We start from the raw sequence: 22,873 nt of genomic DNA, 5'->3' as shown, positions 1-22,873 counted from the left end.
TGGTTTGATCACCCCGGCCTCGAAGGGTTACCAGGAGGAATAAATGGAAGGGGCCTCTGAACATGGCGGATAACTAGCTAGCAAAAGCAAAGAAGAACAGCGTTTATGACAAGACTTGGCTAAACACTGCCCCGTGAACCCCAAAGTACAAGTAGGTAGGGATAATTCTAGGGTTTTCAGGTTCTACCCAGGAAAGGGGGCTCTGGTCCCTCTGACCTCAGTTTACCTAAATCTATCTGGAGTTTCATCACCCACCCCACTTTCAGGGTGGGACTCAGCCTGGGGCACGAGTAGGCCAGGCCTTTCCAAAGGACCCCAGACTTGCATGTCAGGCATCTGCATCTATACGGGAGGAAAAAGGACACAGCTGGGCAACTGATGGACCTGAGAGCAGGTGAGCCCCAAACGGCCACACGAATTCACCGGCAGCACATGCAGCCATCTGAGGACGCCAGCTGGAACCGCCAGGGGTCTCACCCACCCAAAAGCAGGTGAGTGCAAAGGGCTGCAGGGAGGTGTGAGGGCTCGGCCGCCTCGAACCTTCACAATGACCAGGGCACCCTCCAGCTCAGGGTCCACACTGGTAAGAAGCTGCTGGCACAAAATCGAGCAGGATGGGACAACAGAGACAAGAAAGAGAAGATCCAGAGAAAGGCGAGGGCGGGGAGTAAAGCTCAGAAAGTGAGGGGCCACAAGACACGTGATGTGTCTTGGAGGAGCCAGGCTGAAGAGGGAGCTTGAGAATTAGCAAAGCTGTCCTGGGCCACAAAGCTTACAAACTTAGAAACCACCTAGTATCACACAAACACGAGCGAGATAAAAGCACTGAGATAAATCCCATACAGAGTTATATTTTTTAATTTTTAAAAATTTATTTTATTATTATTTTTGGCTGTGTTGGGTCTTCGTTGCTGTACGCGGGCTTTCTCTAGTTGCGGCGAGCGGGGGCTACTCTTTGTTGCGGTGCGCGGGCTTCTCATTGCGGTGGCTTCTCTTGTTGCGGAGCATGGACTCTAGGCGCGTGGGCTTCAGTAATTGTGGCATGCAGGCTCAGTAGTTGTGGCTCACGGGCTCTAGAGTGCAGGCTTAGTAGTTGTGGCTCACAGGCTTAGTTGCTCCGTGGCATGTGGGATCTTCCCAGACCAGGGATGGAACCCGTGTCCCATGCATTGGCAGGCGGATTTTTAACCACTGTGCCACCAGGGAAGCCCCAGAGTTATTTTTAAAAAAGAGAGTTAAGAGCAGAATAATATCCTTAGTAAACAATGAAAGCATTCCAGAAAGACGTAACAGATCAAAGTTGTAACGTACTAGGTTTGTAGAATCTGAAAATGATACCGTACGCTAATGCATATGTAAGGAATTAAGAAAAGCGGTACTGATGAACCTAGCGGCAGGGCAGGAATAAAGACGTAGATGTAGATAGAGAACGGACTTGAGGGCACAGTGGGGGAAGGGGAAGCTGGGATGAAGTGAGAGAGTAGCGTTAACATATATACACTACCCAATGTAAAATGGATGGCTAGTGGGAAGCTGCTGCATAGCACAAGGAGATCAACTCAAAGCTTTGTGATGACCTAGAGGGATGGGATAGGGAGGGTGGGAGGGAGGCTCAAGAGGGAGGGGATATGGGGTTATAGGTATACACATAGTTGATTCCCTTTGTTGTACAGCAGAAACTAACACAACATTGTAAAGAATTTATACTCCAATAAAGATGTGAAAAAAAGAAAAAGAAAACAAGTAACCTCCTAGCCAAAATGAACTAAAAGATGTTAAGGAAATAATAAGAGGTAGGAAAGAACAATGGAAATCAGAAATGGGAAAAACCAAGACACGAGGAGATAGAATGACAGAACTCAGGGAAGATTTCAAACAAAGGAAAAAATAATTTTCAGAAATAAAGACCACACTAGAAAGAACCCAGTAGATAAGGCCTTAAGAGAAATAAAAAAGTGAACTGGAGGAACATTTTTAAAATCAAAGAGACACAAAGGCACAGATAAAAAGCGTTCGAGAGAAAGCTAACCCCTTGCCTATTGAAGGTTGGCAAAGAAGGTCAAACACTTGTATAACATGAGTCCCTGGAGAAGATGGCCATGACAGAGGAATAGACAGTTACCACTGTGATTCCAGAAAGCCCTCCTGAACCAGGAAGGTGTGGAGCTATAGGTTTAAAGAGCACACCACGTATTTGAGAGTTTCCACCCAGAATAACCAACACCAAGATATGCTTCAGTAAAATTACCAAGCTTTAAAGAAAAAAAGAAAGAATCCTTCTGGAATCTACATAAAGAGAGCAAGAGAATTATGAGAAAACGAACATTTGATTGTCTTCAGACTTTGCAATGGCAATGCTTTCTGCTGGAAGAAAATGGAGAAACCTACGTAATACTCAAGAAAGAAAACGTGAGCTGAATACTGTACACCCAGCAAAACAGACTTTCAAATATAAAAGGCGTAGGCAGTTAGCAGCCTGTAAGAAATCAGGGAATATCAGTGCCATGATCTGTGGGTCCTGAGGATTCTATTAGAGAGTGAACTTCAGGCATCAGATGTAGAGCTGAGGCTGGGTGGTTAGAGTACGGCACCTAACAGCATCGACTCAGGTGAGATATAAAACGTGGAGGAAGGATGGGGAGAGGGGAGAACACGTGGAAAAATGTCATTGCTTTTCAGCAATCATATTGTCTTGGTGATATTAGTAAGGTTGTCCAAGACTGTGGAGTGTGTGCGTGTGGGATAGAGCAAATGAATAATTGTGAGACATTGTAATTTGATTGATTGATTAATTGATTGTGTCCTTACAGCCAGAATTCTAAATGTGGAAGAAAAGAGATAATGGGTGTATATAGAAGAATTTAGTAGTAGTCCTGAATTTTTCACTGGAAGTATCAATTTGAACTCATGAGGCATTTTATATTTAAAAGAAATATTGGTATATTTCCTAGCTCTATCCATGGAAAAAGCCAAAAAAAAAAAAATTAACCCGGTAGAAACGAGAATCCCTGGAATCCACATTGTGGTCTTGAAATACAGTTTCCTACAAAAATAAACCAGGGCTGGGCTTCCCTAGTGGCACAGTGGTTAAGAATCCACCTGCCGGGCTTCCCTGGTGGCGCAGTGGTTGAGAGTCCACCTGCCGATACAGGGGACACGGGTTCGTGCCCAGGTCTGGGAAGAGCTCACATGCCGCGGAGCGGCTGGGCCCATGAGCCATGGCCGCTGAGCCTGCGCATCCGGAGCCTGTGCTCCGCAGCGGGAGAGGCCACAGCAGTGAGAGGCCCGTGCACCGCAAAAAAAAAAAAAAAAAAAAAAAAAGAATCCACCTGCCAATGCAGGGGACACGGTTTGAGCCCTTGTCTGCAAAGATCCCACATGCCGCGGAGCAACTAAGCCCGTGCGCCACAACTACTGAGTCTAGGGCTCTAGAGCTGCGAGCCACAACTATTGAGCCCGTGTGCCACAACTACTGAAGCCCGCGCACCTAGAGCCCGTGCTCCGCAACAAGAGAAGCCACGACAATGAGAAGCCCATGCACCGCAACGAAGAGTAGCCCCCTCTCGCCGCAGCTAGAGAAAGCCCATATGGAACAACGAAGACCCAATGCAGCCGGAAAAAAAAGTGAATAAACAAAATAAATTAATTTTTTTTAAATATTTTTTTTTTTTAAATAGAGAAACCGGGGCTTTTTGGAGAAACGGCTGGCTCCAGGTCTGGGGCAGGAAATAAACAAGATGAGCCTGGACCATCGTGACACCCCACACAGAGAAAAATCTGCCAGAGACTAGGGTCCTGTAGAAAGGTCTCTGGATCCAACTTGTAGGGGTGTCCACTGGCGAAAGATGGGTCAAGTTGAGCCTGGAAAGGACAGTAATTGCAATTGATTAAAACTTTCAAATGTATCTATATCCATGTGCTCATAGTGATATTAAACAAAAACCCTGAATGGTCAGCTGTGGAAGATGAAAGGGAGCCAGCTAATTATCTTAAAAACCGGTCCATAAAAGGAAAGACTGAAGTATTTCAAAAGGGCAAGATTAAACTATATTTCTAGAGATGGATAAGGGTGATGAAAATATACAACAAAATCTAGGTACTTCCCTGGTGATGCAGTGGTTAAGAATCCACCTGCCAATGCAGAGGACACGAGTTCGAGCCCTGGTCCAGGAAGATCCCACATGCCGCAGAGCAACTAAGCCCGTGCGCCACCACTACTGAGCCTGTGATCTAGAGCCCGCGAGCCACAACTACTGAAGTCCACGCACCTAGAGCCCGTGCTCTGCAACAAGAGAAGCCACCACAATGAGAGGCCCGCGCTCCGCAACGACGAGTAGCCCTCGCTCGCCACAACTAGAGAAAGCCCGCGCGCAGCAACGAAGACCCAACGCGGCCAAAGATAAATAGATAAATAAATAAATAAATACATTTATAAAAATATAAAAAACAAGTTATCAAACCACAAATCTAGATCATCTATGATTAAGCCAAAATGAGTGCTGGAGAAGACACTGCCGTGGGTGCTCACGTGAGGGTGATGTGGGCCAGGGAGCCCCGGAGATGGGGGTGGGCTGATGTAACCATAGTAACCACTGGCTGGCGGTTCTGATGACCTATGGCCACTTGTGTAGCAAACCACCCCAAGCCACCGCCATGCTCTTGTGCTCTTGGACCCTCCTCTGGCAGGTTGAGAGTTTGGACTCAGCTCAGGGCGATGGCTGGCCTCTGCTCCACGAAGCCCAGGGCCTCAGCTGGGGCCTTGGCTGGGACGACTCCAGTGATTGGGGGTGATCCAGGCAGCTGCAGGCTGGGGCCATCTGGAGGTTTCTTCACTCACCAGCCCCGTGCCCAGCTCGGATGGCTTGGAGACTGGGCTCAGCTGGACTGTCCTCTCCTGTGGCTCCCGCTGGAGCCTGGGCTTCCTCCCGACGTGGGTGTCTGCGTTCCAAGAGGGAGCCTCCCGAGGGGAAGCACGTGGAGGGCTACCGTAGTCAAGAACCAGACAGAAGCTGTGCGGCCTCTCGTGACCCCGCCTCGGGGGTCATGCAGTGTGACCTCCGTTGCATCGGTCAGAGTACCCACCAAGCAGCTAGATTCGGGAGGGGACACAGACCCCTGCCCTCAACGGGAGGCATGTCAGAGATTTTTCAGTCACTTAAATAAACAAACATTTACTGAGCCCGTATTCTATGGGGGGCTCCATGTAAACGCATGACCCACCTCCTCCTGGGTAACGACCACTAAAACCTTTTGAAGTAGCTACAGGATTGGGCGCATCTTACGGAAGAGGAAACGAAAACACAGAGAGGTGAAAGAGAGCCCTGCCCAGGGCCAGCAACCGGAAGAGGCCGTGTCCAGACCCATGGCACCTCCCGCCTGAAAACCACCCATTTCTGCCAGTTGCACTCAGATTAAACTCAGCCTCCCCACGCTGACGGTTAAGGCCTTGCGTCATGTGGCCCCGCTTCATCCCCAACCTCATCTGGTCCCATTCTCCCTGCTCACTCCACTCTCCAGCCGCGCCGGACACAACCACCCGCGCACCCCGGCCCCATCTTCTGGTTTGGCCAGCAGTTTCCTCCTCCAATAACCCTCTTCCCAGATCTCGTCCTGGCTGCCCTCTTCTCATTGCTTACGTTTCAACTCAAGGGTCCCCTGCCTTGGTCACTTTCCACTGCGGCCCAGAGCTTGACAAAAACAGAAATTAGTCCATCGCTGTATTTGTCTTATTGTTGGCCTCCACTCGCTAGAATGTAAGATCCGGGAGAGAGGAGACTGTGTCCTTCTCTGTATCTGCAGCACCCAGCCAGACCCAGCACACAGTAGGCGCCCGATAAGAAGAGCTGAGTGAACACCTGACTCAGCGCCCAGCCTCCCGACTGCTGTGGAATTCTGCATTTTGCCCCGCTTACCTCCATTCATTCTGTGTCTACTGTGTATCTGCAGAGTGGAAACGGATTTTTATTAATTACTGGAATCGGGTAGAACATGTACACTTTTGTTTTATTTTATTTATTTATTTTTTAAATGCAAGCCAACTTTTTTTTAATGTATTTTTTATATTGGAGTATAGCCAATTAACAATATTGTGATAGTTTCAGGTGCACAGCAAAGCGACTCAGCCATAAGTATACACGTATCCGTTCTCCCCCAGACTCCCTTCCCATCCAGGCTGCCACATGACACCCAGCAGAGTTCCCTGTGCTATACGGTAGGTCCTTGTTGGTTATCTATCTTAAATACAGCAATGTGTAAGAGCATATACACTTTTAGAGCTAGTGGGGCCTTCAAGTTCATTGTGTCCAGTTTTCACTCTGGTCCAAGCTGCTTCAACCTGCTCATTAGACAGGTGGAAAAACTGAGGCCGTGACCCGCCCGAGGCTAGGTAGCTGCTGAATGTTGGCTCCAGGACCGACGTGGAGTCCCCAGGGCCACCAGATTCACACCCTTCTCCTGTTCCCATATCCTGATGGGAAATGCAGTTCCTGAGAAGCCAGGGACCTTCCCAGGGTCACTCAGCTTGTAAGTGCAAAGCTGGGGCCAGAACCTGTCCCTTCTGGGTTCCTCCGAGGCCCCCAGGGCCTCCCGGACCCATCAGCAGCGCCTCCCAGCCTTGCCCCCTTGACTGCACTAAGGACCGCCCCAACGGAAGGCATGGTTTAATGGGGCCTGAGCTCTAGGAGCCATCCGCAGGGGCAGCCAGATCTGCTTTAAAGAGGAAAGAACACCCCACGAGAGGACCTCGGGCCCCACGCCAGCGTTTCCTGTTTCTGGGGCGCAGGCCAGGGGGGTGTGTGTGTGCCTTTCAGAGGTGCTCCCAGGGTATGGGCGGGACCCTGGCCTGCAGGTTCTGTACAAAGCAAGGAAGCGTGACGTCACCAGAAGGAGGTAAACAGAAGGACGCTTCCTCTTTTGCTTCCATGGGGCTCTTGCCTGATCCAGAAAGCTCTCAAACTACAGAAAAATTTCCCTCCCAGCCTGGACTGGGCTTCAGTTAGTTCTTCTGGAGTTGCCCCTTTGTGGAGAGGAGAGAGTTCAAACCAAACCAAACTGGTGAAAAGTCCTAGAATGAATTGTGCTACAATCCCAGAGGTGGGAACCGGGAGGGGTCTGATGCCAGTCCCACTCCCAACCCCACTTTACAGATGGGGAAGCTGAGTCCCAAAGAGTTCAAATTACTGCTGAACAGATGATTCGTTGCCACTGTGAACAGACAAACCCTCAGCACTGTGGCTTTCTGTGGGGGTGTCAGAAAACGCTACTCACCCTCAAGTTGCATCTGGGCTGGAGCAGGAGGGACACCAGGATTGGGAGAGCTGCAGTTCTGCCTTGGCTCTCTACTGGCAAGTCATCTTATCTCTCTGAACTCAGCTCCTTCCCTATATACTGGGACAGTGATACCTGCCTCAGAGAGTCACTGTGAGAACTGAGACAATATATGTCACGATCCCAGCTTGGAGACTGGTTCACACGAGGTGCTCAATACTGCTTTCTATGAAATGGAGACAAGGATATAGCTTCTGCAGCCATCACGATTACGTTAGGCAACACATACCAGAAAACCTCAAACAGCGGGACTTCCCTGGTGGTCCAGTGGTTAAGAATCTGCCTTCCAATGCAGGGAATGCGGGTTTGAGCCCCAGTTGAGGAACCAAGATCCCACAGGCCACGGAGCAACTAAGCCCGTACGCCACAATTAGAGAGCCTGCATGCTAGAGAGAAGACTGCACGCCGCAACGAAGCACCCGCATGCCACAACTAAGACCCGATGCAGCCAAATACATAAATAAATAAGTAAATATTTAAGGAAAAAACCACAAAACCTCAAATAACAGTGGCTTAAGCAAGATAAAAGTTTGTTTCTCTCTCTCACATTAGAAAAATCTGGAACTACACAGTCCAGTGTTGGTGTAGAACTCCACAGTTATCAGAGACCCAGGTGCCTTCTATCTTTCCGCTCTGCCATTCTTTTTTTTTTTTTTTTTTTTTGTGGTACATGGGCCTCTCACTGTTGTGGCCTCTCCCGCTGCGGAGCACAGGCTCCGGACGCGCAGGCTCAGCGGCCATGGCTCACGGGCCCAGCCACTCCGCGGCATGTGGGATCCTCCCGGACCGGGGCACGAACCCGTGTCCCCTGCATCGGCAGGCGGACTCTCAACCACTGTGCCACCAGGGAAGCCCTCTGCCATTCTTATTACCTAGAGACCCAGACATCACATCCCAGCTCTGGGGGAGCAGGAGGAAAGAGGGCAGTGCATAAGAACCCTCCTAGAAGCCTCACCCAATGGCTCCTCACTCACTCCTCTTTTCAAAGAAGGCTGGAAAGTGTCCTTTTTTCTGGCTGGACACATTGCCATCCCCAGTAATTGTGACTCACTATACTGTACACTTGTAAAGATTCTGCTAATAAGAAGGGAAAATGAATATTAGACAGGAGACCAACAGTGTCTTATGTACCCTCCTCACTGAGTGCTTTTGGAAAATAATGGTGCTCTATTAACTGTAATCATTAATCAAATATAAAGAACAGTTATCTGAATATCAGAAAAACATTAAAATAGATTTTTTAAAATGACTCCCTTTTCATGAAGATGGTTCTGAAAGCGAAGAAGGAAGCTCCTCACTACCACCCCAAAGCCAACGCAAATGCTTGGAAGGCCAAGGAGGCAGTTCCGAAGGGCTGCACGGCCACAAAGAAAGGGAAGGTCCGCAGGGCACCCACCCTCACAGCCCAAGTATCCTTGCAAGAGCTCCTCCAGGAGCCACAGCCTTGAGCGCTCACCCCCTCGGGTTCCCCAGAGAAGACAGAGCGCTCCGTGTTCATTGTGGGTGCCTAGGCCTCCGACTCCAGGCCACAAGGCTGCAGAGGCGCTTGGTGACAGGGTGTGGCCAAGGCCAGCCCCCAATGGAGAGAGGAGCAAGCGTTTGGCTGGCTCTAGGCTGTGATACCTCAGATGTCACCAAAATTGGGATCATCTAATCTGAGTCCAGCTGGCTCATTCTAAATATATAGATTTTCACCATTTAGAAAAAAGACCCTAGGATATAGCCAATATTTTATAATAGCTATTGATATAAATGAAGTGTAACTTTTAAAAATTGCGACTCACTATTATGCACACTTGGAACTTATATAATATTGTACTGCAACTATACTTCAATTTTAAAAAATACAAACAAAAACGAGAGTTTGAGATCCTTAAAAAAAAAAGAGACCCTAACCAAATAGTTTGCAGGTGACTCAGAGCAGTAGCAAGGCCAGGATTTTAAAGTCCACCCTCGGCTCCGAGACTATGACCTGTCCCTGTCTGTGGAGCGGAAACCACGTGGGATGCCCCACATCCCCGTCCTCCCAACCCCAATGGTTACCGTCCTCCCAGGCCCTCCCTCGAGTCTCCCGACTGAGGGTCTCTCTGGATGAAGGGGTGCTCTGGAATGCAGTGGGTTCCCAAACCAGTACCTGGTGGGTCAGGTTCCATTCAGTGCCAAGAGGCAATTACGGCAGCATCTTGTCGAGAGGGAACCCTGGAGGCATCATTTTGAGGATTCAAGGAGATTCCTTCAGCCTTTATCCTGAAAATTTTCATTGAGGGTCTGTCATGCTGGGGATACAGCCATGAGCCAGAAACCCCAATTCCTGCCCTTAGGATCTTCCGGACGTGAAGACAGGTGACCAACAAAATACGGGAGTGACGGGTGGAGAGTTAGAGGGACCCGTGCCAGGGAGGAAACCACAGCAGGGAAATGGGATGTGGAGTGTGTGTCGATGTGGAGGTTGAAATTTCGGATCAGGCCGGTGCTAATGCAGGAACCGCATTCGCATGTGCAAACTCTCAAGGTGGGAGCATGCCTGGGGGGCTTGGGGAAGAGCCAGGAGGCCAGGGTGGTTGGAGCAGGGGAGTGAGGACAGATAGGGACCGGGGGCCGGACCACTGGGGCTTGGGGACTCCGCTTCTGCTCTGGATGGGACAGGAGCGTCGCACAGTTCTGGGCCAGGAGGGCCCGGCTTGGCTTTCTCCAGAATCTCTCTGGCTGCTGCGCTGAATAGAAGGAGGGCAAGTTTTGCTTCTGTAGGGGGAGGGGCGTGTGACGCAAGAATGACCCACCAGCTTTGCTCCATCCTTTATTTGCAAAGCAGCTTTAAAGAGAAAGGAGGAGCCATGTATTCATTCATGCATTTATTCTTTCACTCACTCAGGCATTCATGCAAGACCACCCCCACCCCCACCCCCCGGGCCGGCAAGCCCCAAACCTGGCGTCTCAGGTGGGTCACACCGAAACCCACCCTATGGGGCACTCACAGTTCCTCGGGCCTGTGTGTGTGTGGTCAGGAAGGATGGGCCTGTGGGTGTGCAGAATGGGGCGGGGGACACACAGCTCTGAGCTCACTGGGGGCTTTTTCTGTGAATTGGCCGATACGAAATGTCCACGGCAAGGTCCCCGGGCTATTCCCCCGATGGTCCTGCCTCTGAGCCAGGAAGGGCTCAGGAGCCTCACGGGCCTTTAGGATGGAGGGGTTCCTGGGAAGGAGGACTCTGGGTGCTAGATGTGGGTGAACCAGGACAGGCGGTCCCCCAGCCTCTGCTCACACAGCCGTACCCGAGGAGGACTTCCTTGAACCTCTCCTCTGCTTGGCGCGGCCCCTGTCTGTCCGGCAGCACCCCGGCGTGATCACTTAGCACATTATTTTGGAACAGAGTGTTTCTGTGTCTGTTGACTGAGCCAGCAGCTGAGCCCCTCAGTGGCAGAGACCCTGCCTCGCTCATCTTTGTGCCTCCAAGGTTTAGCCCCATGTCTGACTGCCTACCATCCCTGGACCCTGGACTTGGCATCTTGCCATCAGCGTCGCACACCAAAGCAGGCGTGCGAGGGATGCAGGGCACAGGTGAGCCGGGGCGCCTTCAGGAAGGAGGTGTGGGTGGGGCAGGTGGGGATAGAACGGTGGCATCGAAGGGCCTGGAGAACTAGCCGCTGCTAAAGCCATTCGAGTTCAGTGGGGGTTGGGGGCAAGTGGAGGGCGTGGGTTGGAGTTGAGACTGAACAAGACAGTCTGTGGGGGCCTGGAAGGCTGTGCTAAGGGGACTGCGCCAGCGTAAGCCCTTAAGCAGGGAAGTGAATGATGACCCAGTAGTGCACTGCCTGGGGAGAGTGGCGGGGGGGGGGTGGGGTGTCCAGGGCAGAGGAGGGACAGGGAGAGACGGGGGGGGGGGCAACGGTGTCCCCACCCATGCCTCCTGCTCAGCTGGGTCTGCCCTGAGGGCCATTTGCACAGGAGGAGGCCGCAGTGGGACCAGCCCCTCTGCCAGCGCAAGGCCGTCCAGTGGAGAAACTGCTGCTAGGGGCCTGGTTGGCTCCCTGGGGCTGCAGCATCGGCTCAGGAGTGTCAGGCCAAGGGCTGCCCGAGCTGGGTGCCTAGGGGTTCCACAAGGCCAGGCTAGTGAAGGAGGCACCTGGTGGTGGTCACCAGTAACATGGACAGGAGGCAGGTGGAGGACCTGCCCAAGGCCAGGGTAACAAAGATGCTCTGAGCTGAGGTGGTGGCGAGTGGGGGGACCAGGCTTTGGCTGCAGAAGCTCAGCCCTTCATTCCATGACACCCTGAGGTCTCACTGGGCCTCCCACAGACTCCCAGCTCCGCCCCACCGGTCCCAGCCCGCATTTTATGAAGTAGGCCTGACTGACGGGGCAGGTGGGTCCCAGCCCAGAGCGGATGTCGTGTCAACGGGAGGAGGTGACCAGCAAACCTTCTCCCCTCTCGTCACCAGCTGTCAGACGCCGACCAGCGCTGGCCCCAGGTTTCTCTTGCGTGAAATGGGATATTTGAGGGACTTCCCTGGCGGTCCAGTGGTTAAGACTCCACGCTTCCGATGCAGGGGGCACGGGTTTGATCCCTGGTTGGGGAACTAAGATCCCACATGCCACGTGGTGAGGTCAAAAAAAAAAAAAAGCAATAGGAATATTCGCTCTTACCTGGTGCAACGTGGTAAGGATCCAGTGATAACAGGTGTAGATAATTCTAAAACAACAAGTGGTGCTCTTATCATCTGCAGATATAGCTTCAAACACCAGCATTTTAAAAAGGGCTCTGCAAACAGACTGTGGTTGCCAAGGGGGAGGTGGGGTGGGGGAGGGATGGACTGGGAGTTTGGGGTTAGTAGATGCAAACTATTACATATAGGATGGATGGGTAACAAGGTCCTACTGTAGAGCACAGGGAACTCTATTCAATACCCTATGACAAACCATAATGGAAAAGAATATGAAAAAGAATGCATATATGTGTATAACTGAGTCAGTCTGCGGTACAGCAGACATTAACACAGCCCTGTAAATCCACTATACTTCGACTGAAGAATAAATAAATAAAAAAGAGCTCTGCTAAGTTTTGCAAGTTGTGAAGAAGCCAAGCGCTTCCTCCAGCCTAGATCGTTTATATGTTTCTCTGGGTGGTTTTTCTTTTTCCCCAATTAGAATCATCCGTTGAGCATTTGTTAAATACATCAGGTCTGAACAAGCCAGGATGCTCAGCTTTCGTGGTAAGGTGGCAAAAATCAGCGTGAGAATGAAATGCTTTTGGAAAAACTATAGCAGGTACAAAACTATACTTGGTACCTATCACCAATGGCTCCCAGCGTGGTAACATGACAAGATAGCCTTTCTGACCAGTTTGGGGATTCAACAGACTTGGGGAGACATCACAGCATGAGACGCACTTGGTCTATTCAAGGAAAGCTTACTTTTCATAAACGAATTTTAGTCTAAAGAAAGATTTCACCTTAAGGGAAAGAGCAGAATTACACGTTGACTCGGCACCTGCATTTACATGTCTTTATAAAGACTTTAATAAAAATAGGTTCACAATGATTGTAAGAAAACCCTCATGGCACATACTAAACGGTAGGCGTCCTCTTTTTAAATCCTCCTCCTGTTTCTATGTCTGGTGGGATGTGATTGGGGTCCATGACCCAAGAGGCCACTGGGTGCTGGCCCTGTGTGGGTGCGTCACCCACCCCAGCTCAGGGGCCCCTCGTTCACCCTGTAGACAACCACCCTGTTTGACTTAGAGAAACACAGTGGCATGAGACAGCCACTCAGGCAGGGAGAGACGTGGAGGGAACTTGCCCTGTGCCGGCCCGTCTCCGAGAAGGAAAAACTGACACTCACGCTGAGCAAGCCACCAGCACTCTCGGGGACCAGGGTGTGGAGCAGCACCCCCCCCCCCGGCAATGGGTCTGAGTCTTGCGCCCGCAGGACCTCGGAGCGTGGCCTGGGGCAGGTACCAGGCCCTCTACGGAGGTTTCCGGGGGGCAGGGACACGGCTGGCTTGTCTCTGCATTCCTGACACATAGTAGTTGCTCAATTAATATCAGTGTAAGTGCATGAGTGAATTTGTCTTCCAGATCTCCTTTTCAAAGCTCATTAAATACGGACTAGTGCTGTGCAAGAGAAATAGCATGCCGGCCACAGAGGTAAGCTTAGCAGCCATGTTAAACAAAGTGAAAAGAAACAGGTGACATTCAGTTTAATAATACGTTTATTTCGGGCTTCCCTGGTGGCGCAGTGGTTGAGAGTCCGCCTGCCGATGCAGGGGACACAGGTTCGTGCCCCGGTCTGGGAAGATCCCACATGTCGCGGAGCGGCTGGGCCCGTGAGCCATGGCTGCTGAGCCTGCGTGTCCGGAGCCTGTGCTCCGCAATGGGAGAGGCCACAACAGTGAGAGGCCTGCCGTACCGCAAAAAAACAACATTTATTTAACTTGGCGTATCTAAGATATTATCATTTCAACACGGATCAATGTACAAATTAGTAAGGAGGTACTTTACATTCTTCTCTCGTGCTGTCTTTGAAATCTAGAGCAGGCTCCCTTCACACCCGCCCGTGGCAGTACTAGCCCTCGTTTGGCTGGTTTCCGAGTTGGGCAGCACAGGACTAGAATGACCCAGCGCCGAGTACCCAGTGGAGGAGGGACGAGGGCAGGGCCGGGCGTGGGTGCAGCATCAGGACGGGGAGCTCACCACCTCGCAGGCTGGAGAGACAGGCGAGTGAGGGGCATGAGGTGATAGATGCACCAGGGCCGTGGGAGCAGGATGAGGCACACCTGGCCGAGTGGGGCTCCAGGCCTGGTGGCACCCCTGTCACTGGGGCCTCCCCGCTCCTCTCTGCTTCCAGCGCTCCACCTGGGGCCTGGCCTGAGGGCTCCCAGCAGCTGCTGAGTGATTTTTGCAGCAAGAACAGGACTGGCTTGTTCATTCACTGAAGCAGCGGGACCCCTCCCAGCCCAGAGGCAGGTGAGAGGCTGGCATCAGGGCGCATCCCTCTCTCTCCAGGGTCTCACTCGTGCAGGAGTGGGAAAGAGCTCCCAAAACAGAGCCCACCGCGGGGCGAGGGCCGTGTTTCAGGCAGTGACGCTGCGTTTTAAACTGGGTTTTAAACAAACCCACGCTCGGCCGACTCCCCCCAGGCCTTCCGGACCCTTTGGACCCTTGGAAGGAATTAATCTGTGGCCCCTGTCACTGCCCTCGATTGTCCACGCAGGAGCCGGGTGATGGAAGGGGCGGGGGGAGTTGCTAGATGTGGGAGCGGCTGCTTCCTTCCGTGAACAACTGTGTGGAGTTCTTGGAAGGGGTCCATGTGCTTGAAAAGGATGTCTCAGCGGGTCCCAGGTGGGAGGGGGCCCGGGAATGGGGGCGGGGGAGACTCAGGTCTAGGGCCCTCCCTTGCCCTGGCCCCCCTCCACCATCTGGCTCTCAATGCCCCCCCAGGCTCACACACACACACACACACACACACACACACACACACACACACACACACACATACACACCAGGAAATGGGTGTTGGTGGCTCGGTTGGTGGCCAGCTGAGAGAGAAGCAAGGGGACTGGGTAGCAGCTGGGCCTCAGGCCTCTGCCCCTCCTTGACACTGGGCTCAGCCTGGCTTTGGGTTTGGAGGCGAAGAGGGACGGAGGACGGACAGGAGAGCCCAGCTGCTGCTCTGACCTGAGCTGCTCCGGGGACCGGGAGACGTTTGTGATGCGGCCTGAGCCGCCCGTGCCCCCAGCCACACTTCCTGGTGGGGCCGGGCAAGCGGACACCTCTGGGGGCGGCACACTTCTCTGTGGGTGGGCTCAGGACCACGCTGCTGGGCTGGTGGGAGGGAGTGGCCCTGCTCAGGACTGGCCTCCACGGCCTCCTTTAAGAGCCTCCCTGGACTAACCTCCTCTCTCGGAATGTGTTCTTTTGACGGGAAGGGGGTGTTTCCAGCTCTGAACTTTCACTGCCCCGGGGAGTTAAGAGTTGACTGGGTTTCGCCAAATGGTCTGAAAATCCCTTCTAATGATAACATTCCAGCGTGGGAGGCCCTGTTAACCGCCAAGCAAGAACCACCTGCAGAGCCAGCGGCCTTGGGCAGGTCCGCCTCAGGCAGGGGCCTGGGCGCTGGCGGCCGACCCCACCCGGGGAATGCATCTGCGTCCCCCCACTCACCGCTCTGTGCTCTTGGGTAAGGGGTTCCCCTTGCTGGGCCACGGGTCCTGATCTGCCAAATGGGGTGACACCTGGTCATGGGCTGGAGGGGTGATGGATAAGGAAACACACCTGTGCACACGAAGCATCCATTAGCTGCGTCATCAGCAGCCGGTGCGCCATTGCCACGGGCGGCCCCGCGCCTCCATCCGCCCTGGCCGGGCTCTGCAGCATGCAGAGGCTCCCAAGGAGGGAAAGTCGGAAACAAAGTGGAGCGGGGTGTCGGCATTTACCGAGGATCCCCTTTGCCCTCACACCAGCCTCTGGGGTCTGCATTGCCATCGCCCTGCAGTTAGTGAAGGATGGAGCTGGGGCTGGTCTTGGGTCCTTCTGCCTCCACTGCTGGTGCCCCTTTCACTGGATGGGGTACAGGGCAGGACTCTTTCTCAGGACAAGTGCCCGCGTGAGAGGGGCTGAGCTGAGGCTCTGGAGCCAGGATCAGCTGAGGGGTTACAAGGTTGGAGCCCAAGAGCAGGCACAGGGGATGAGAGCCTCAAGGTCAGAGGGACACGATGAGGGCTCAAGAGGTGTGATGGGGTGGGGAGGGCTGCCGCCCAGCCTGGGTGCGAGAAGCAGGGAGGGAGGGCTTCCTGGAGGAGGGGGTACCTGAGCCAATGAAAGGTATGTCAGAGTTATCCGGGGAGAAAAGGGGAGAGCACATTCCAGGGCATCGGGAACAGAAGGTGCGGTGGGAAATAACCTTGAATAGCCTTGGGCTTCCCTCTTGGGCCCTCGAGCGGACTGGTACCTGACTTCCCCTTTCCCACCCACTTACTGTTAGCTCTCTATTTTTATTTGTCTTGATTCCCAGTCCGGATGAGTTAAGACAGTTCTCACATCTGTCCCCTTCCTCTAGCCCGAACACACAGCAGCAGCCGGACCACAGCTTCCTGTCTGTCTTCACCCAGAGGAGGAGCGTGGCCGCCCAGCCGTGTGGACCCTGACCTGGCACCTCCCTGTCTGCACAGCAGCTCTGCAGCCACAGGCGCCTACACAGGAGTGTATACAGGTTCCTGGCGCCTAGGCCAGCGTGTCCCAGGTCTCCCTTCTACCATCCTTCTCTTCCCGGAATTTTCTTTAAGGGAGACCCTTCTTGGGGGGCGGTTGAGTTTCAGAATGGGCATCCCCTTGGCCACCAGCCCATCAGGACCCCTGAGACAGCCCACGAGGCGGTGGGCGAGCTTCCCTTTTTCCTTTTGAAGTCACACGTTTCATCCTCATTCTCATTCTCTCAGCCTTTTTCTAGCTCCAGGCCACCTGCTCAGGGACTAGGGTCTGGGATGGTTGGTTGGTATTTGAATTTGGAAAAGTATCTTCACTGCAATCGCATTATCTTAAGAGGGCCTGAGTCAGCCCTCTCCCATACCTGTCTGGCCCCATTTCCTTCCTGGTCAAAGTCCTCCGCCACTTGGCAGGATCCCCAGGATAGATGCCAGCTTTCCCGATCTGACCCTGCCCACCAACCCCAGGCATGTGTGGAGCCCACACCATGCGCTGGGTGCTGTTCCAGGGGTGCGGACAGAGCAGGGGGCACCAGACACACATCTCTCACCAGCTCCCACGGCTACAGGACCCAAGTGCTGGTTCGTGGGCCTCTGCACACACCATACTGTTCCCTCTGTGTAGCCTGCCGTGCTGTGCCGTGCCCTCTGTGCCTTTTCTTCCCGGAAAATGCCTCTTCACCCTTCGAGGTTATTTTCAGGGGTTCTCCTCTTGCCTGAGTCTCCCTGGGTCACTCCCCCGATTCCACACACCCTCTGCTTCCTTCCCTCCACTGAACACACGTTTGCTGCGCTGGGAGCCCGGGGGGGTGGGGTGGGGTTGGAGGTGGGGGGGTAGGTGGAGTCTATATTTTGTATTTTATTCTTTGTGTTCCCAGTTCTTATTACAGGACCAGGCACACAGTAGGTGCTCAATAAACAGAAATGAGGAAACTGAGGCTTGGGAGGTAAAGGGAGGTCCTAGGTCAGACAGCTAGTTAGAGGGGCTTGGATGTGGAATAGTTTACCTCTGATTTCTATGTGGTAAACATTCTTCCTTCCACATGCTGGTCCCCTCATTTCCTGGAGAAAACTGTTTATTCATACTCATGCTTTTCTTTGCTAACAGGTATGTGATTGTACTTTCCCAAGAAATGTTGAAGCTTGGCTTACATTTCTTTTTTGTTGTCGTTTGTTTGTTTTTTGCGGTACGCGGGCCTCTCACTGTTGTGGCCTCTCCCATTGCGGAGCACAGGCTCCGGACGCACAGGCTCAGCGGCCATGGCTCACGGGCCCAGCCGCTCCGCGGCATGTGGGATCCTACCGGACCGGGGCACGAACCCGTGTCCCCTGCATCGGCAGGCGGACTCTCAACCACTGTGCCACCAGGAAAGCCCTAGGTTAGTTTTTTGGGTTCTTTTGCTTGTTTGTTTGTTTTTGGCTTACATTTTTGTGTGGAGCACCAGCTAACCTCTACCTCAGAATCTCTGTGAGGCAAAAGAATTTAAACATTTTTTAAAACGTTGTAACCTGATAAAGCGCATCTGAAGGCTGCAGACTGCATCAGAGAGCCAGTGTCATATGCCCACTGCGTGTGGATGTTTGTGTTATGTATGTGTGTCAACATGACCCGGTCCCTACATGCCATCAAGTCGGGGGACAGGCCCTGTAGACAATTCCTGTAAACGATGATAGTAGAAGATAACACTGATTGCACCTGACCAGCGATGGTGGTCTATGTGACCCTGGACCCTCAGAACAAACTTGAGAAGCGGTACTATTATCATCCCCACTTTATAGTTGAGAAACCGAGGCCCGGAGAGATGAAGTAACTTGTCCAAGGTCAAATACTTAGCAAATATTGGAATCAGGATTTGCAGCAGACAATTGAGGATGAAGACGCTGTAATCCAGAGTAGAGGGCTCTGCCCTGCTTCCCACGGGGGCAGGAGACAGGGTAGGGCAGGTGCAGGCCAGAGCAGGGAAAGTGCATCCCAGGCAGCCTGCAGGGAAGCCTGAAAGTGCCACACACCTGGGGGTTGCTGACGCGTCTGAGGAGTGCAGGAGGGGCCCAGGGAGAGGTGGGGCTGGAGCGCTCAGTTGGGACCCCAGGGTTTGACTTTTAATGCAGGGATGAGAAAAGGCTGGTCTGTCCAGTTATAATGCCCACACGCTGTCATCTGGACACAAACCCTGCTACTGACCACCAGAACCCTTTCTCCCCTTCTTCAAGGGACAAAGAAGAACGCTGAATATCCCACACATTTGTCCCCTACTTTTGTTGTTGTTACTGTGAGGTTTTTTACTTGGAGACCATTTCACTTTCACATCAACCAACAAGTCCTCAATAAACTGGTTGCATTTGTGTATTTATATCTACATATAAAGGTATTACATCACATCACAGATGGTTCTGAAGCAGCATAGGAAAAAGGGTCGAGAAAGCTGTGCACCTGGGCACTAAACCATCTGGGGAGATGTGTGAAATAGAGCGGGGTCACAGTTTTTATTGAAAACTTTTTGGCCATTTGTGTGCCTTCTTTGGAGAAACGTCTATTCAATCCTTTGTCCATTTTTTAATTGGGTTGTTTTGTTATGGTTGAGCTGTGGAATATTTATCCCTTATCAGATATATGATTTGCAAACGTTTTCCCTTATTCCGTAGGTTGCCTTTCCACTTTTCCAGAATGCCCTTTGTAGCAACGGAACGTTTTAGTTTTGATGACTTCACCTACTTTTCTTTCATGGCCTGTGCTTTTGATGTCAGATGCAAGAAATCATTGTCAAATCCAATGTTATGAAGCTCCCTATGTGTTTTTCGAAAAAATTCTGGTTAATACCTAAACCCCTGCTAAAATGCCCAAAGAAGTGTTGATAGACTGCCGTCCTCTAAAATGCCATTAAAAAATCATTTATTGAGGCGAAATTCCATTCCAGAAAATTAACCATTTCAAAGTAGTTTAGTGTCATTTAATAAATTCACAACGTTGTGCTCGTCCCCTATTTTTGCATCAGTACTTTATGGTTTACAAACTATTTTCATACCTATTTTCCCACTTGATCTGCACAGTAATCCTGAGAGCTGGACAGAACAGCAAACAAATTACACAGGCTGGGGCGGAAGAAGGGGAGGGGTAACCTACGCATGAAATTCTGTTGCAAGGCGGGCACCGTGTCAGCAGGTTCCATAACTGATCTGAGCTCTGCTTCCCCTGGCTCTAATGTGCAGCAGTGACACCCACCTGGGCGGCGGGCTCGTCAGCTAGGGTCTGCTCCTCCCTTCCCCCTCAAGTGCATCATCAGCCTCTACGTGACCCTTACACCACCTGGGATTTTTGTTTGTTTTTTTGTTTTGCGGTACGCGGGCCTCTCACTGCTGTGGCCTCTCCCGCTGCGGAGCACAGGCTCCGGACGCGCAGGCTCAGCGGCCATGGCTCACAGGCTCAGCCGCGGATCTTCCCGGACCGGGGCACGAACCCGCGTTCCCTGCATCGGCAGGTGGACTCTCAACCACTGTGCCACCGGGGAAGCCCCACCTGGGATTTTGATTGCACTTCTATCTCCAATCCATTAGCACTCTCAAGGGTGGGGCAAATCTTACTGCAGGCACTTTGGAAGTCCCTGCAGAATGAGTAACAGGGACTTATTAAAAAGCAAGAGCACGGAGCTAGGAGCCCCTCTGAGATCACCTGGCCCCTACTCCAGTGTTAAGGATGAGGAAAGGGAGGCCTAGAAAAGGGGAATTCCATAGCCCCGCCCACAGCAGGCCCCAGACTTCCCACCTCAATCCTGGAGCTCCCTTCCTTAAACCCTTGCACCTCTCGGAAGAATAGGGACACCAGCTCCTGCCTGAACCTCACTGGGTCCTCACCGAGACAGCGGCCTAGTGTCTACCTCCTGCGTCCTGGCCACACCTGGCAGTGTTTGAACAAACAGGCAGCTGAAGCTCGGGGCGTTGAGGAGCTTGGCTGTCACACAGGGGGGCGGACGCCAGCCCAGGTCCCTGCAAGCCCAAGGCCTTGCTGCTCAAGCCTCCAGTGGCATCTGTGAGTCTCTCTCCTGGGCACTGCAGATTCTCAGGTGACAGACTCCACCCTGCCCTCTGCCAAGGCTGCCAACAACCAGGACAGCGTGGAGAGAGCTAGACCATTAGGAGCAAAATCTGTCCTTTTGAAGTCAGTGGTTGCAACTACTGGTCATGGCTCACCTATGAGAGCCAGGGATGCTGGGCAGCCTCCGGACCTGAGTGAGAACCAGCTGTGATTCATGATCGTTAGATGACTTAACAGTGAAACACAGGTCCCGTGTGAGTCAGGCTGCAGTCAGTAGGGGCCTCACCAGGCTGGAAAGGATGAAGGAATCCTTTGGCCTCCAGATCCACACCTCCCAACCCTGCTTTCATTTTGACCTTGCTTTGTAGTTATTGTTTGACATTATTATTAAGCATTTCAGATTTTAAAAAAAGAATCATAGATTATTGGAACTAGGAAAGTTCCTTTGGTATCATTTCCAACGCGGTTGTATAGATACTGCCCAACGTCGGCTGGGAAGCAGAGCTAGCACTGGGCCGGCGTCCCCTCCAAGTTCTGTGCCACTGACCAGGCACGGAAACCAGCCTCTTGGCCCCAGCCTGTGGCTGGGGAGGCCCACGGTCTACCGGGATCAGGCCAGGCCTGCAGCTGGCCGGGGAAGGACCCTGTCCATCTTCGGACCCTCCTCAGTCCTGCGCTCCCCGCGTTCTAGTCTAGCGGCGCCCACCCCACCCTGTTTCCTGCTGAACTTTACTCAACCTCTTAGCAGACTTGGCCAGTCTTGGTTAACCGGGCATAGCTATTATGCCCACCGGACTTTCCTGCCGTCCACGACCGGCCAACGCCACGGCCCTGCTCGCAGGAGGGCTTCCTGCAGTCGGCGGCGGCAGGGGGCGCCCCCGGCCTTAGTCCCTCCAAGGTTGGGCCCGGAGGCTTGCGAAAGCAGGTGATTCCGGCACCCTCGGCCCCGGAGGCTGGGCGCCCCCCTGGGCCACCTGAGGACCCCGCCCACCTCTTCCCCGGTTCGCCGAGGAGGGGGCTGCCGGCAGGGAAAGGTTGGGCCGACGGAGGGGGCTGGGCGCTCAGACGCCGCGCACGCGCCGGAGCCCGCCGGCCCGGTTCGGAAATGACGACCTCGCGCCGGGCCCCGAGCCCGGCCCCGCCAGGCCCCGCCCCTCTCCGTTCAGCCTCTTCAGGCCCCGCTGCCGCTCAGGCCCCGCCCCTCACGTCCCGCCCAGCGGACGGCGCTCTCAGCGGACAGGCCGGCTGCAGCTAGCGCGGGCGCTGGGCCGGGAGGCGGGCGAAGTTGCGGCCGGCACGCGGGTTCGGGGCCGGGTGGCCCGAGGCGCCCGGGCGGGTTACGCCCAGCCGGCCGCGGCCGCAGAACAGCCATGGCGGAGGCCGGCCCGCAGTACCTGGCGCTGCCCTCGGGGTTGCTGGAGCTGTGCGCGTTGCTGGGGGCCCCCCGGGACAGCCTCCGTGGCCCCGAGCAGGTAAGGCCCGACGGGGACACAGACGCGGGCGGGGCGGCCGGGGAACGGGGTCGGGCCCAACGCACCCCCCCGGGTGCGCATGGAGCCCCGGGCGTCCGCGGGGTGGGGAAGTTGCGCAGAGGTCCGGCCGGGCCGGCCACCTGCAGCCTCCTGGGGCGAGAGCAGCAGCTGTCCTCGCAGCCGCGGTGGAGTCGCGAGTGGCAGCCGGCTGGGGGCTCCCGCCCCTTCCCCTCCCCTCCCCTCCGGGAGCACCTCTCGGGTGACACCGCTGGAGTCGCACCGCGATGAAGTGTGATGGAGAAGCTCGCGTCCGTCGGGCCGCTTCCTAAGCGCTTCGTCCCGCTCGGCTTCTCTGTCTCAGGACGCCCACCTGGGTCAGGTGAAGACGCGGCTGGGCCGCCTGGGGTTCCGCGGCCTCCAGCACCGAATCCTTGTCCGCTATTAAATGATTTCACTCATTCCACAGATTCACGGTCTCCTAGGGGCCGGTGCTGTTCTAGGCACAGCATAAGGATATTTTCGGTGAGATGTAAGGACCGCCTTTATATGTTCTCCATTTAGTCGGTATGCGATGAAACGAGCTGTTTTTCACTGTGAAACACTTGCAGCCCGCTTCCACCTGTGCTCCGCTCTGCACCCTGGCAGCCAAAGTGGCAGGCTCGCGTCCCTTCCTCTGGGACCGCAGCTTGGGACATTCTCCTTTTTTCTTCCTTGTGTTCTCACTTCTTAGTTCCGGAACCCTGGCTTTCTTTGGAGTGGGTCTGTGGCCCTCTCTTTCCCTTGGCCTAGATGTCTGGGACTCTATCATTTTTCTCTGGTTAGTGGTGGTGCTCGGTGTGTTCGGAGA

The 22,873-nt window shown here is 53.5% G+C and overlaps 1 protein-coding gene across 2 annotated transcripts in view; it reads left to right on the top strand.

The window, feature by feature from the left end:
• Positions 1–21,924: 21,924 nt before the first annotated feature.
• DENND3 (DENN domain containing 3) overlaps positions 21,925–22,873 on the top strand; it is a gene marked incomplete at its 5' end in the record, with an annotated part of 59,600 nt that continues 58,651 nt past the window's right edge. For both annotated transcript variants that reach the window (XM_082675121.1, XM_082675122.1), the window contains one exon: positions 21,925–22,026. In XM_082675121.1, the coding sequence (XP_082531247.1) occupies positions 21,925–22,026 (102 nt within the window). The remainder of the gene's footprint in view (positions 22,027–22,873) is intronic.

This window comes from Grampus griseus, assembly GCF_964374135.1.
Source record: "Grampus griseus genome assembly, chromosome: 17".
NCBI lineage: Eukaryota > Metazoa > Chordata > Mammalia > Artiodactyla > Delphinidae > Grampus > Grampus griseus.
Note: the sequence above shows the minus strand (reverse complement) of the source record. Positions and strands in the feature narration are given on the sequence as shown.